We start from the raw sequence: 17,013 nt of genomic DNA on the forward strand, positions 1-17,013 counted from the left end.
ATTTAACTGATGGTTAGTTTCAGAACATTTGCGTTTGAATCAGTGATAATAGCACACACCAATGGATGTGTTGATGAATTAGCTCAAATTATGCTATCAATGCTTTATAATCAAGTGAGCCAAAGGAACAAGTTTCAACCAGGTTTATGCTTCCATTTTGATGCCAAGTCAAGCAGTGCTGAAGCAAACGGTGGTTGAAGTCCTGTGACTACTCGGCTCGTACATTCAATTTTTTTGTTGAATTCATATTGTGCTATCTCAAATTTTGTTTATTTTCGTTTTATGTTTATTTTTTTGTTGTTCTCATATCTTATCCTTCCAGTATGAATTCAAAGCCAAAGGAATCAAGAAGAAGAAAGTGAACTTGGTGATATCAGTCGATGGAATCAGAGTTGTACTACGGAAAAAGAGAAAGGTAAGATTATTGTGTGTCTCCACATGGCCTTGTCCTTATACGTATTCTTTTTTTTTTGTATATGTAATTAAATTAAAAAAAAATGAAAAATCTTGATTTGTCAGAAACAGTGGGATACAAGTGTTGAAAATTGTCTGCAGTGAGAAAGTCTTGGATTGTCTCAGAACAGAGTGTACACAGATGGAATGTGTGACAGAAATAGCCTTGATTTGTGTTATGGCTTTGCTGTCAATATTGAGGAAATCATATGTGTAATAGCCAATCAGTAAGAAAATTTGTTTTGCTTTTCGCTATGAGTTCATGAGAGTTTTGGCAGAAAAGCCCTTGCTGAGTTACTCACAGAAACATATATGAAACACTATTTTATGTTTTGTGTCCATGGAGTTAAAGCATGCGATATTCATGAAAATCTAAAAATTCCCACTTTTACAGTAGCAGTTACTTAGCAGAAGTAGTAGTAATAGTATAAATGTAGTTGTGGTCTTGTGTTTGTGTTAGTAGCAGTGGTAGTTGTAATTGTGGTAGTAGGCATAGTTGTAGCAGTAGTAGCTGTAGTAGAAGTAATAAATTGTAACAATAGTTGTGGGAGAAATAGAAGAGAGAGGGCTGAGTTATTATGCATTATAAACTGGGTTCAAGAATGTAGCCAATCACAAATGCTGAAATATGTCACATGTGCACTCTTCATTTTCTTACTAATATGCATGGGCGTGAAAAGTTTGCAGCAAAAAGTATAACTGCGTGCTCATGACGTCACAATGTACATAGTTACTTTAGCAGTGCACACTGTAAGTATTTACTGTAAACAATTTCTAAGTTCAAATTCATGAAATTCTTCCGTCGAGATGTTTTCATTGCAACTGATTGACAAATTGCCCTACATTGACATGCTTATATACGTCGATGTAGGGCAATTTTCAATCAGTTGCAATTTCTAAGTTTGTGTTCAGTGTGTTTGGAACACTTCTTCGGACTTCTTGGCTTTTGAGCAAGTTCTGTGTACATGTAGGCTAACTGACTGATAGTCCATAGAGGTAAATAGTTCTGTGTACATAGGCTAGCTGACTGATAGTCCATAGAGGTAAATAGTTCTTAGACCCATTTTATAAAACAAATAATGCACAGGTTCAAGTTTGTGACATAAGAAGAAATGCAGCTCACTCTTGAGTATTCACAATGTTGCAAATGTTACACCATTGTAGTACCCTTGAGTGCGCTGCATCTTTGCCAATGCACTGTCACCTGTGCATTATTTGTATAGCAGCAAAATTGGTATCATTCTCCCCCTCCCCCTCCCCCACCCTGACCTTGAAGTCATGATTCATGTACCCTTCCTGTAGTCAAACGTTAATCGTTGACGCTTTAAGCTGCGAAAGATGGGTTGTAGCCGTCTGTCTCACGTCCAATCTGCGTCTCATGACGCAAATTAGAGGCAAACCTGCACATGCTGTAATAACAGGACAAGGTAAAGACAAAACATGAATCATGTGATCATGGGGTAATATCTGTTGCATGATACAACTGTGTAGTCTCAGTCTTCCAGACTGTACAGCTCAGGATGTACATGTAGCCTGAGTTAAAGTGTATATTCTGTAAACTCGATTCAACAGAAGACAGAGCTCAGAGAAAACACTGGTTTGATTCCTGTAGTTTGCTGTGATTCAGATTTTCACTGATTTTACTTTTTTTGTTTGATAGGATCACATGTTCATGGTTTGGCTGCAGCAAAGTTAGTCTCAGATGAGGTCATTATGCATCCTTTTGTAGAAATAGAGTTGATACCTTCTTGCAAATTCATAAATTTTATGTAATAGTATATTTTGTAATCTTAGTTTCTTTACAAATTCATCAATTTTATGTAACAGTATATTTTGTAATCTTAGTTTGGACACTATAAAAAAAAGGTATCCAGAAGATACAAAATGTTGCTGTGATCACTGATATTTAGGGCCATCAGAAATATGCGCTACCTCCAAAGTTACATGCCCCTCTTACCTATCAAGTTCATTGTTTTGGGTTTAAGTGTGAAGACTAGCAGGTACCGTCAGGTGGTCATGATGACTGTATGTTCTCCAGGCCCTGCCGAACTCATCAATGTGAAGGCTCCAATCAAGACGTCATTAAATGATAACATTAAATCCTTCACATCCAGCGGGGGGAAAAAGTTATGCATGGCCCCTCCGATGTTAGTCTCTCATCTTAGACTCTGACTTCATTATTGTTGACCTGATTTATAAAAGTAGAGCGATGATATTCTACAGAAATATTAGATTGCACTGTTTTTTTCTTAATGAATTTTCAGATGTTATAATATCAATATGAGTTCTGACATGATATCTCTATTGTATCATTTTAGAAAGTCTGGAAGAAACTACTGTATATCTCTCCAGGAAGTATATTCCTGATATTTTTATATACAGCAAATAGGAATTATATGAACACTGTGTCAACTGACTTTCTTTCCTGAAGGTGTTACAATACTTTGTGCAATTTTTACTTGCATTTTTTACCAGAGCTGTTGCTCTTTCTCTTACTTTGTCCACTGAATGCAAATGTTCACCCCCACCCTTCCTCAGAAAAAAAGATGAATTCATGATGCAAACATGAGACTGTGATTCCATAACTTGTCATTAAAATTATTATTATTATTATTATTATTATTATTATTATTATTATTATTATTATTATTATTATTATTATTATTATTATTATTATTATTATTATTTATTGTTATCATTATTATTATTATTATCATTATCATTATTATTATTATCATTATTACTATTATTATTATTCTTGTTCATATTATTCTTGTTATTATTATTATTGTTATTATCATTATTATTATTAGTATTATCATTATTATTATTGTTATTATTATTATTATTATTGTTATTATCATTATTATTATTAGTATTATCATTATTATTATTGTTATTATTATTATTATTATTATTGTTATTATTATTATTATTATTATTATTATTATTATTATCGTCATCATCATTATTGTCATGATGCTGATGATTTAGTATTATTGTTGATATTATAATTTTTCTCATTTCAGAAGAAGGACTGGGATTGGGACCAAGACAGATTAATTCTGATGCAGCATCCCATCTACAGGTGAGCAGTCTAGTAAATCTTTTACTCCATGAACATGGCAGTTTGACTACTGTCTTTTCTCTGAAGAAAATCATGCATATGGACTCAAAAAACATGCCTCCACAGGGATGCAGTAGAAATGTACGTGCACAATTAAGGTTTACCCTAGTTTTGCTCTACTACTAGAGGGGTCCAGTACAATGTGGAATGAGTACTATTGCTGGTTTTCCTTTATTAGATTTGCCGCCAGACTTCGGACGCAGCGACTTTCCCATAAAGACAGCAGGAAGCTCATCAATTTAGCCCTTGTTTGTTGCTATCTCAGTGCATGCTATTCAAAAAGTACGAGCTCTGGTAGGAAAAGAAAATACACTGCATGCTGAAATGAGTGAATCTGTGGGGTGTTCTCAGCAGACGACCTGTGGGCTTGCTGTTTTCTGGAAGGCGGTCAAGTCTGTGAAAGACTCTCCGCTTGATCAAAATGTCAAAATCAAATTTGTCACAAAGAAATAGGGGCTTTATTGGAATCATCGTGTAGTTGGAAAGGATACTCTACTCTGGCTTTTTTTCCAGCTAACCTTGTGCAGACTTCAAAACTGTGCCGTTTTTCTGTTGTTTTGTACATATACTTGCTGTATTATCAGATTATTTTCTTATGTCCCTATACACATATGTGTTAAGGAGCTGGCTGGGTGGTGTTGAACATGATCAGTGTTGTAGGTTCCATTACCAGGGGCTATGATAGTCACATATTATTCACAAGGCCCAATCATTACACACTCTTCAATTGATTTCTTCTTTGTTGAATATCTACAATAGTATGTATCATATCACTGACTTGGAAAATGCATGTACACTCATAACAACTGAAAAATATTTTTGCTTTGTATACAGTGTGGACAGTACATGTGTCTGCAAAGAAAGGGCTGGATGCTAGAGTTGTAAGGATGAAGCAATTCATTTAGGCCTGTATATGTGTGCAATACACTGCTGTCAGCAGTGTGAAGATCTTAGAGAAAAAGAAAAGAAAAGGCAGCCTGAAATCTAGACTATCCAATACATTATACTCCAGTTGTATTTCCTCGAAAGAGATCCCATCCTTTATTTAATTCGGATGAATGGTGAAGACTTTCAGGGATTACAGCTTGCTTCATAACAGCTGTTGTCACATTTTGCCGGGTAATGGTCCACCAAGCAGCCAAATTTAGCATGGACATGACGATGCAGTTGCCATGGAAACGACATGTACAATGTATGGCTATTTCGGAGCTGAAATGGATTGTTGATCACCCTTCAGCAATGAAGGTATTGAGTTTCACAAAATTACATTCAAGGCAAAACTCATCTTGTAGCTTCTCAACATTTCTTTATCTCGTTTTTTTTTTTTTCAGACTTTGTGAGAGCAGTGTGAGAGCTCGTCATGTAATTCAATCTTTCAAATAAAATTCTCAATACAGATCAGTTTGATGCAAAGATGGCCACGGTAGTGAGATTGGCAAATTCACAATGAGTCCATGAAGTTTGGCACTAAAGTGTAATTTAACTTTATAAAAGTCACCTTGCCATGCTTGAATTTTTCTGTGAATATCTTGTGTGATTTGATATGTAGAGGAAAAAATTGACACAAAGGATGCTATTCTAGATATGTTTTAATTCCATGACATATTCTCTTGTGACAATTGCTCCTATGAAATATCTGCATGCTAAGCCAATCATAAAACCTACAGACAAACATAACTCTATCAAACTGAACCAAAAAACCCTATCACACCTTTAGTCCTTGGAGAAAATAAGACTGGAGCAATTGTCGCAGGAGCAAATATCAGAGCTTTTCCACGATATGTAATGGGAGAAAGATACACAAAATGTACTCACAATCTTTGCTCCCTTGGTTTTGGCCAGTCCTTGCAAAAGGAACTTATGCATAAAAAGTTGCATATTATGTAATATCTAAAATGTCTAATGTAGTGTATATTTTGTATGTCTTTCTGTATGTCATAGCTGAATATCAAAAATAATAATTCACATTTCACACTCAAGGTGCTCTCTTGAGGCACCTGGACCGTTACGGTGAAAATGTTGGTCACTGATGCAATGGGCAGTTACTGCATATTAAAAGCTGTTATTTCTGTGAGGGTTTAATTTTTGTGAATTTTGCGAATCACAGTTGGACTGTGAATTTAACAACACACGAAAATGTTGCCATGCGTTAGGCTCATAGCGCATTTACAATAACCTTGGTGTCAGTTCGCGAAAACAACATTTCGCGAAAATGTCTGTCACCCTCTCATTCGCGAAAATATCTGTATATTGTGAAAATAGCAGTTTATATCGTGTTTGCTGCAGGCCACAAACAGTTTGTTGGAGTATTGGCACTGAACTCTTTACCATTACAGATAGCTTTGCCAATATATACGTATAGGCCTATATGATGCATCATACGTTACCCTGGGGTACTATGTTGTGTAGCGCCACCTCACGTCCACTCCACTCGAGGACAGCGCAGAGAAATGCATGCACCGTGTGTGCGTGTATACCATAGTCATTCCCATGCCACTGCCTGTTATACTATGCATGCATGGTACGTTGTTCTAGCAATAGCGTGTGCTTCAGTGCAGTGCAGTGGCTAGCGCGCGCTAGCTGCAGCTAGCTATCTTTTGTGACCTTAATTTCCCACTTTTTGGCAACCTGGGGTACAACCTTTAAAAAAAAATAATAATAATTCAACAAAATGGCTGATTTTTATTTTGTACCCCAGGATACCATTTATGTTATATATATATATTTTTTTCCTGGGTTTCCAAATATGTTTTGTTTTGATCCAACATCTGCTCTTCACACCCAGCAGGTTGTTTTCATCCATTTCGCCATGGTAATGAGTGCCCAAATTTGCATCATGTCCGAAAGTTTGCAAGTAGTTCTGATCATGATCGCACCGTGCGGAGGGGCAAAAGGGCCCCAGGCACCCATTCCTTCTAATTAGCATTTAAATAGCTGTGAGTGCAGGGACTGCCGATGACTTTGTTTTTTCTTCCTTTCTTGTTCCATTTTTAAGAGCAGATGCTGCCCATTATGATGCCAGTTTTACGAAATGTTTTCAAATTTTGTGCTTGTATTTTGCCGTAAAGCTTTTTCGCAGAGGCGTTAACCCTTAAGCTCCTGAGCTGCCTACAGCTGCCCCTCATGAAAACAAGTTGACTGCCTGTGGCTGCCCCTGTATGCATGTATGTGTGTGTTTTGTGTATTCATATAGTATCACCCAGTTTGCAATTGGATATTAAAGAATACACTACCAGTTTGCCTTCCAATGCAAAAGCGGGTTTGGGGGGGGGGGGAACCAAACTTGTTTTCTACAATGGACTAGAGTTTAACATCATGAGAAAGCTGTAGGAGATGAAAGGTTTAAAGGGACATTCCAGACGATTTTCATAATTTCACATCATGTAGTTCATAAATCGACAACTCCATGTATAGATTTGTGGAATTTATTGTGGTTCCTGAGCAGAGAAACAATACTTTGAAAAACCTTGAACAAATTACACTGAACAACGATGATGACATAGGAGGTTCACATATTTCAGAAATGTAGCAGTATAATTCCATTGCAATACCGCTTGCTTGCGAGTTCACCTGTATATAATATATGCATGCCTTCTTCTTTTGTTCTGCTTCCTTGAGCCCCAACTCATACATTCTTATGGTGACTCTGCCATGTCATCATCATTGTTCATTGCAATTTGTTCTAAATTTTGAAAATATGATTCGGCACGCCGTACACCGAGGTACCGTTGTAACCCGGGGTACTGCGTTGTATAGCGCCATCTCATGCCCATTATTTATCATGCGTATCCAGGCAAAGTCATCGCAATGAACTAGCACCATAGGTGTTTTTCGAAGTAATTTCTAGCACCACACCGTTTTGTAAACATCATCTACCGTGACTTTTATTTTCAGAAAAAAAAAAAATCACCGAAAGCCCAGAAAATTCACCCCCAAATCAACTGTATTTCTTCAAAATTTGATCATGGGGGCTGCCATCTTTATAATCTTCTACACGTACGCGAATGGTCGATAATAAGAGATGAAATGCGAAAGAAAAAGGTTCAGAGCAGAAAATAATTATCAGTTGCATACATTGATTGTTGCATAATCACAAATAAGAAAACATTTTTGTGCATAATAATACTAAAATAATACTAAAAAATATTTTGACACATTTTTTGGTAAGCCAGGGTACAGCGCTGAAAAAAAAAATAATTAATTCAACAAAATGGCGAATTTTCATTTGGTACCCCAGGGTACCAAATATTGCATCATATTCTTATTCTTCCTCCCAATTACCACAAATTCTGAAACTCTGTCCTCATTATGACTAATTTATAGTTGTTCAAATGTAATATCTGAAAATCATCCGGAGGTTTCCTTTAATACAATCTTGGTCTTAAACTAAATTAAGTCAGAAACTGTTGTATTCAGAGTGAATTTCCAGCCCCAGAAATGGTCCTGAAAGAGGCAGGTGAAGTGCAGAATACATTGAAGGGGGATTTGGATAAGAAACCTCTGCAAATCTGAATTCATTAGAAGACCATAAACCCCATAATTAATGTACTCACAGTGATTCTTTTTTTTTTCTCCAGTGGGGACCTCACAATGAAATCTCCAATTCATCTGTTCCCACTAAATGTATTGAAAGTTGGCACCCAGTTTGCATATTAGTTGTTGCTATGTTTGGCAAATAGTGGGCTTTTTTTTTAGTCACAAACAATCTTGTAGAGATATGGCCTCTCAAGTTACAGTGAAACATGAAGATTTTTTTTTTTGTGTGTGTGTGCATGTGGATACATTGTTTTATGTGAACACAATTTTGTAGTTTTCATTTAAATGTAGAATGAAAGAGAAAGTATTTGAAATCAAGCAGTCTCATATTAGCAAGAGATTTTTGTGTATACTGCTTCAAGTACTCTAAATTAAGAAAGCGATATGCTTCCATAACTCCTCACAAAATAAATGATTCTGGCCAGTGTAAGAATGGTTAATGCCCTTTCTGCATCCCCGTCTTGACCTGTTGAGGACAAGTCCCGAGTAATCTATGGAAAATATGTGTTATAGCAAAATCAGCCCATCCTTAATGGGTTAAAGGTAACATTCAACAATGTTTCCAGGCTGATAAATCCAAACTAAATGTTCCTTGTGATACCAGAGTGTCTGATATTGCTAGGAAAATGTCAGGGTTGAAATTCCATCCTTAGCACTCTGAAGTAGCAAAAATCTGAGAGTGACAGGATTTACAGTACTCAACATATCACATAGACAGTAGTGTTGGAATAAACTAATTTCAGTGAATGGTTTATGAGTGTGGTATTATTATTATTATTTTTTTATAGATCTCTTGATAGGGAAGGTGAAGTTCTCAAAGCTTTTGTTTATTTGGGTGTATTGAGTGTTTTTTTTTACCAATAGTTGCTTGGGTGACAGAACTGCATATCTCAAATTTTGGTGAAAATCCCTTTGTTTGATTGTGTGATGTCCTGTCTGAGCTGTTTTACCCCCCAAATAAAGGTTCTGTTGCCCCAACAGTGCTGTACTGAATGTCATCATATCGCTCATTCAGCAAAATTATGCAATTTCTCAATTAGAGCCACTGTAATGGTGAAGGGTACCTTTAAGGCTCAGTCCGAACCCTGACTGATGATGTTGGAGAATATTGTGAGTCTGTTTACTCATGTGGTTCCAGTACGTGCTGTTTTCACACATTTATCTCCCCTGGGGGGAAGGGGGGGGGGGATGGATGGATGCTCCAACATTAGCTTTGGCTAAAATTTGCATCATCGGTTCTCCGTGATTGATCAACCAGATTAGAGTAAGGAAGCAAGCTATTTGAGTGTCCACAACATCTCGTGGCCTGTGGCACTGGCTCATTTGTTCAAAATGTCACGCTAATTTTTCCATGATTCTTCGCAAAAGGACGTGTAGATGCTGTTTTCCCCCAAGCTGGAGGGGGGGGGGGGGGAAGGGGTAAGAGGTAGTTGGGAACTTCAATATGTCAATGAACTGATATCGGCATGCCATAATTACAAACTAGTGTGATCCACACTGACGCACATTAGCGGGATACAAATCTCAAGATTTACATCCGCGATTCAAATTTTAGGAATTTTGCCTGTATGGACTTAAAGCCTCACTCTAAATAGTGCAATCAGCATTGCGACTGAAATCCTAAGAAATTTGTGATTATTTCAGAATTACTTGTATAGTGGTAACTTGAGAGATAGTGTGATGATTTGCACCGCGGCTAGTGTGTGAATGCTGGAGCAAAAACTCTTGAGATTTGGTACCCCGTCATTCAAAACACATATCACAACAGCACACGTTCACAAGGGAAAGGGTCACTGTTTCTTAAGATTTCAGGCATGTACAGTTTGGCCGACAAATTATCATGATCAGTAATTGCAAGATATTTTTGTTTGTCTGAACAGATGAAAAAAAAAATCTAGATATTTGGATCGTGATCAACATCCTACAATTTTATCTTTGTGAATGCCATTATAGATAGGAAGTAAATGAATACTTCATATAACAAATTAGATACATTGGAAGGGATATTTAATTCATAGTTATGATCTAGTACAATGTGAGGCTTTGATTTGTCTTGTCACGAAATGACCGTATGAAGAATTCAGTGCCCCCATAATACCATCACTCAAAGCAAAGCTTGTAAGCAATTCATGTTTAAAATGTATGTTTTCATATTGGATGTTTTTGCACCACTGAAGTGGTTGTTTATAAGGCACCTGTCAAATATATCCAGCCATGGAGAGAAAAAAAAAAATATGCTGAAATTTCTCCCTCAAGAGAAGTTCTCTGTGGAACAGAATCTGATTACAAAGTGAGGGTTTGCAATGCACAGCAATATGATTTGTTGTATGCTTAGAATCACATAAAATCTGAAGTCGGGCCATTTTTGTTGAAGGGGGAGGAAAGAATAAATGAGTGCTGTTGCCTTAGTCTACAAAAACAGACTGTAGTACTTGTCTTCAGTTACATTCATGTGTTACGGAGTAATTTGCTGCTGTGTTCAAGTTACATAGAAAGTACACCCAAAAAATTAGTAAATGGAAATAGAAGCAGAAAATTTAGAGGAACAGGGCTGTGAAATTTTGAGCAAATTCTGATCAAAACTATGCATAGATCTGGTATATATCATCCGAACATAACCAGTAACATGAATATTGATTCTATTGCCACAACTACAACAACAACAGCAGCAGCAGCAGCAACAACAACAACAAGATACTGTGATTCATTTTATAGAATGTTGAAAGATATGACTTTTCTAAGCTCTTGTCCACATTAACGGAGAGTTTTGTTGATTTGTGTAAAATGCAATCATGACACTCAATCCTATCAATTATTCCTGTAGAAAGGAGTAAGAATGCAATGAAACTATCTAAGTCTTGAGTTCCCAATTGCTTGGGAGTGCTGCCAATAGCAATCACGTCATTCCCAACCGCAGCTGCACTCATATGTTTGTTGATAAAAATCAGTTTTATATCATGGTTTGATGAAAAAAAAAAAAGTTCTCCCTGTGCCCTTTACTCCAAAACTTTCCGATCCAACTTTCTTCCATTTTACTACAGAGTTCATACCAAATTTGTACATGCAAAGATGTTGGATAAAAAGAACACCTAGTGAAAAGTGTTGTAAGGGTAAGAAATAGGAGAGGAGGTGGGATTTAAATGAAAATCACCCAAGCAATCTTCTTTCGCTGTTGATCACAGCGTTTTTATCCTAAAACCGCTGAAATGAGAAAATGCAGATTGAAATTGCGCACGAAATCTTCCAAATAGATGGACACAAAGCCAAAAATAGTGGAAGAATTAGATGGCAGACTTTTCAGTCTTCTTATATGCTGGCTCAAAAACCATGTTCCTTCCCTTTTAGCAAGGCTTACCTCCGCTTGGAGGATAAAAGGATACAAACTCGACCTTTTTCTTGCGAGGGACAGCCATCCATCCAGGTTGCCTCATCCCATCTCATTGTGATTCGTGTCAGGCTTGTCTGCTTTTGTCTAGTGCTTGTCCTGCCGATTCTCTCTCAGTATTCATGAAACGGGAAATATGTCAGTGCGGGGTACCCGCTTCCGTGGACATGGCAAAGGAGACCCGGGATCACTTTCTTCGTTCGCAGCACATATTGCTACTATAAAGGGAGGGCTAGGGTTTAGGGTGCATAGTTTATGTATCTGAGTAGGAGTGAGAATTTGTGGGTTGGCTGAGATGTACCGGTGACCCGTCAAATCTTGGGAGAATTTAGCTGCAGAAAGTATGTGACCCTGCATCACAAAACCAACAAAAAGTCGCCAGACATGGATTTTTTTAGGTAAGAGCAGATTCTGAAAGAACAAATTCTAAGCTTTAAAATGATGTATAACTCAATTCAAATGGACTCTCCTAACCTATCTAAATATTGGAAAGAAAGCACACACTCCGGAAAAGTGTGAACTGAGAAAAGAGGCTCTGAAGTACAGGGTCTATTCAAGCGCTTATTCTTTACCAAGCCGTGCTAGCTGTGTGATGAATGGGACAAAAAACAGAATGTAAACCACTGGAGCAACAACAATGAAGGGATTATCAGATTAAGCTGAAATTGAACATGCTTTATCAACACATTCTGTCCATGATTAAATGCCAACTTTCAAAGCAGTAGCATTACGCTTTCTAAAGTTATTAGAGTTGAAAGTGAAGAGTGTGTACAGGGTTTTTCAGAAATGAAAAGGGGACTCTATAAGACACACCTAATCACATAATCACATTATTCTGAAAGAAATTTACAAAAACATGCCATTTTGAGGGAGATATTGGAACATAATCTCATATAGAAATGTATTGCCCATTGCAGAATCAGATATGAATTTAACAATTTGAGCTCTTTTAAGAATTACTGTAACCAAAAGAATTTATTTTATATCAACAGCAAATGGCTGAAATGAAAGAGATTTTTTTTTTTGCTCACCATATGATACACTAATAATCAATAATTTGAAGTTTCATATGAATTACAGCACCAAACCACAGTAATTTGGTTTTTAGGACTTTTTGTGTTATTTAAGAAAGATCTTGCTTGGTCAAGGAAGTTGTTGGTGATGTTGGAATGAAAGTAATGTGCACACGACACACACACACACACACACACACACACACACACACACACACACACACACACACACACACACACTCACAACTTAACCTGTTGAAGACTGACTGATTTTCCTATAACACACATTTTCCATTCACCCCAGCCCGAGAATACTCAGGACTAGTCTTCAACGGGTGTAAAGGTGACCTCAGGATGATTTTCAGACTTTCACATATCAACAACTATAAATTGGTTATACTTGGTACAGATTTCCCGAATTTACAGTGATTGGGATGAAGAATAAACTGTATCAATGTTTTTATTGAAATTTCTAACAAATCACAATGAGCAAGTATGATGACATGGCAGCCTCACTACAAGAATGCATGAGTAGGGGCTCAAGGAAGCAGCACAAAAGAAGAAAGCATGCATCTAAATTCTACACAGGTGAACTTGTTTACATGGTATTGTAATGGTATTTCATTGCTACATTTGTGAAATATGTGAGGCTCATATGTCATCAACACTGTTCAGTGTAATTTGTTTCAGGTTTTTAGAATATTGATTTCTCTGCTCCGGGAGCACAATAAATTCCACAAATCTATGCATGGAACTGTGGATTTATGTACTCCATGATGTGAAATTATGAAAATCGCCTGGAATGCCCCTTTAAGAGAAATGCCAACCTGAGGGAAGGGTAGATTTTGTACACTGTCAGGTCAATTCTGTTACATTTCTGAAAATTTTGTCTGGTGTCTAGTATCGACTTGGGAAATGAACGGATCATCGTAAGCTGGTATGTCATGTTGGCATGGAATGTTAACAGGGATTGCTTCAGAATGACACGATGAAACTAACTCACGTCCCGTTGCAGGAAATGAGAATGGATGCTGTTACTTCGTCTGCGTGCGCTGTTGGGGAAATCACGCATTTGATTTACGTAAGACATATCTAATGCAGATGACGACTTAGTACTCTTGGGAGACCCTGTGTGCGCACATTGGAAGAAACAATAAATGGAGTGATTGTAAATATAGACTGTAACAGCCCTGGGGTTTAAAATAGTACAGAAACAGTCTCTGTTCTTTGTCATGTTATCTATTGTACTTTGACAGGCCAAATGCAGGTATTGGTGAAATATCATGTGTTATAAAATGGTGATATGGATCCTAATAAAATGATTGGATGAGAGCTATCCCATAACTAGTCTTTTATAATGCCTACAGAGACCCAACTTCATTCTTCACCTGTCGTTAGTGTTCTAACAACCCCCCGTCTGTGTTCTAACAACTGCTCATCTGCACTGAACTGCATTCCCTGTGTACTACAAATGCAATAATGTTTCTGTGAGCAGTTCAGTTAGCTTGGACCTAGTGCCACTGCAGTCCTTGGAATCTTGCAAAACTGGATGCTGCTGAATTTGAATCATGCCACCATTTTATAAAACAAATAATGCACATTACTTGGTTGGGCACCAGCCACCTTCTCTGTGTGTGTGTGTGTGTGTGTTCGTCTTACTACTTACGTGCCTTATTTAACCATCTGTTTGTTCAGTAGATCATGGCTGCCGTTTTCTTTTTAACCCTTTCAAATTTTCAAACTTTATTCTACATTATGTGATATATATTCCGTCTGGCAGGTATGTCACGAGTAATGGAATACCATGTGTTTTTCACCCAATGTTTTCTCTCTTTCCTTGTAAGTGGCATATAGATCGTGCACATATCAGAAGTGGCAGTGCAGTAGTGCAAGTTGCTAACAGGTCTATGCCATTAGCACTTTTGCTATTTCAAGAATTTTTCTCTTGAGCCAGAATTTTTGTTAAAATTGGCTATTATTAGAAATCTCCAGCTGGTTTTAGGTGGAGTGGGGTTCCTGCCGGGTAGAGTATTGTCACTTTCCTTTGCAGCAAGAGAGAATTTTGATTGGATTGGATATTTGTTGGCATTTTTGCCGTGCGCTTTGTTACCACAGCGTTACATTTGGACCAACCACAGTGCCCAGTCAAGGAGAGCTTTCACACTTTACAAAAAACTCGTTTGTAATCGCGTTTCTCGAACGTGTTTAGAGTTACCGAGTGTCCAAACACAGGAGCGAGTTGCCGTACTGATAGCTAACTGCAAATGATATTCCGTGCAGCAGCTGTGTGACAGACACCATGAGCTGTCAATCAAACAGGCAATTCTCAATATGCTTAAAGGGATGGTATAGTATTGGTGGAGATGAAGGTTGGCCTTTTAACTGTTCACGAGATACCAAGAAACCACTTATGAAATAGTACAGAGCATACCATTCTTAGATTAATTCAAAGTTTATTTGATGAAAATCAGTTTTGGAATCGCTGAGATATCCAAAAAGAAAGTAAAACAAAGTGATCATAATAAAAGATGGGTCCCACCATTTATTAGGATTACTTTTTGTTTGGATATCTCAGCCATTTCAAAACCAATTTTTATCAAATAAACTTAAAATTTCTCTTGGAATTACATGCTGTTTCATATTTCATAAGAGGTTTCTTATTATCTCACCCAAAAAATGTTAGAAACCTGAAATTTGATCTCGACCAAAACAATACGATCCCTTTAACATGCAAGAGTATGATTGCATGTGGACATGCACAGGCTATCATAGGAGTCAATACAAGGTCAAGGCCAGCTCTACCTCCTCACTTTTGTTTGAGATGACCTATTGTCTGTTCTGCCACTCAAATTACTAATGTGCATGCAGAAATGTGCCGTAGGTGGGAATAAGGGGGGAGTATAATATTGAAAGTGTGCAACCAGATTTAGATTTAAAAAAAGTTTTTAAATGAGGTCTGGTAGGTATGAAACCTGCACAAAGTCTTCACATTGAGAATCAGCGTGTGGGATACTTGGAAAGGAGTACCCCCGCCCCCCCCCCCCCCCCCCGACATTAAACTACCTCCCCCTCTTAAAGAGATGCAAATCAAGTTATGTGGTATTAATCTTAAAAATCTAATCCTGCTGTCTCCAAGAACAAAAGCTGCAGACACCGAGTGTGATAAATCAGAATAGCAGAAAACTTGTGACTTCATGCTGGAAGTTGCTGTCATAAAGTGAATGTTCCAACAGTCAAATGAAACAGCACTGGAAAAATCACACACTGGATTATATATATATATTTTCTTACTATCGGTGAAATTTGCCGTGACCATTTGCAGCGAGAACCCTTACTGCCAAAATTTTGTAATTTCATTCATGTGAATTTCACTCAAATTCTGGTCTACTCGTTACTACAGCCACATATGAAATGAAAATTGCAGCTAGCTGCCCAGGATATAATATATGTAACATGTGTAGTTTCAATGCAAACTGCTAAACCAATCAGATCCATTGTGGTGAAAAATCTTCCAAATTCTCCCAAATACAGGACTATAAGAGGATTTAGGGAAAGGTCATACGAAATGAATCCTACTATAACAATTTTTCCAAATGAGAATGGAACTTCAGCTTATCCTCTTATCCCGTATGGATTTAATGTGGCAATCAGCACACACCAAAGCTAATTGATGGGACTACAGTGTTATTAATCACGCTGAAGAGTGTTCAAGGTCATTACAACCGCTAATGTGATTGTGGCTGTTACTATAGAGCTATCAGGGGGAAACAAAAAGGTGCCATGGAATATTTATGAATGGTTGAAACCGAGGGGAGATGCAGTCATATGGTATTTGTGTAGGCGCTAATGTATGCGTTAAGGTAAATTTTGCAAATCAGTCGCTGCTTTTTGTAGTAAACACAATAGTAGGCCGAAAGTATTGCACATAGAATTTTTTTTTTTAATGTAAGACACCTTTACTCAGGTATTTAAGTGCACAGATAACAACAACAGCAGCAGCAACAACAACACACACACACACGCACACATGCTATTAAAAGATAAGATTATTTTGCCATTCCTGTTTGCAAGCGATGGGCTAATTTGACTTTTTGAAAACGGGAATCAACTAGTCTCACTGTGTTCCAGGACACAAAAGATAAACTGTGAATGCAAAAGCTTTTTTGCTTTACTCAACATTCAACTCATTCTTTCCTCTCTCGCTCTCTGAATTTGTCATGTATTTCCTACATTTTAGGGTAGATGTGGGAGTTGTTTTGGAACTGTCAAGTGCTTTTCCCCCATGAGAAAAAGAATAAAGAGAAAACATAAAAAGAAACAAATACAGCATCTGTTACACAGAATGTTTTGATCTAGACTGGGGATAGACATTGAGCAGGAAAATTAAATTTATGCGGACTGGTTTTGCTTGATACCCAAAAGTGATGTTAGCGGGGGAGGAAGTGGCAATTTTGAGGCAGCTACCGTGGAAACGGTTCACTTCGGTATATCCACAGCTG

The 17,013-nt window shown here is 37.4% G+C and overlaps 1 protein-coding gene across 1 annotated transcript in view; it reads left to right on the plus strand.

Annotated features, from left to right (window-relative positions):
* The window catches only part of LOC140241150 (uncharacterized), a 150,071-nt gene that overhangs the window by 58,741 nt on the left and 74,317 nt on the right, over positions 1–17,013 (plus strand). Inside the window, exons 4-5 of the mRNA XM_072320910.1 lie at positions 323–415; positions 3,483–3,541. Coding sequence (XP_072177011.1) covers positions 323–415; positions 3,483–3,541 — 152 coding nt within the window. The remainder of the gene's footprint in view (positions 1–322; positions 416–3,482; positions 3,542–17,013) is intronic.

Source organism: Diadema setosum, chromosome 17, assembly GCF_964275005.1.
Source record: "Diadema setosum chromosome 17, eeDiaSeto1, whole genome shotgun sequence".
Taxonomy (NCBI): Eukaryota; Metazoa; Echinodermata; class Echinoidea; order Diadematoida; family Diadematidae; genus Diadema; species Diadema setosum.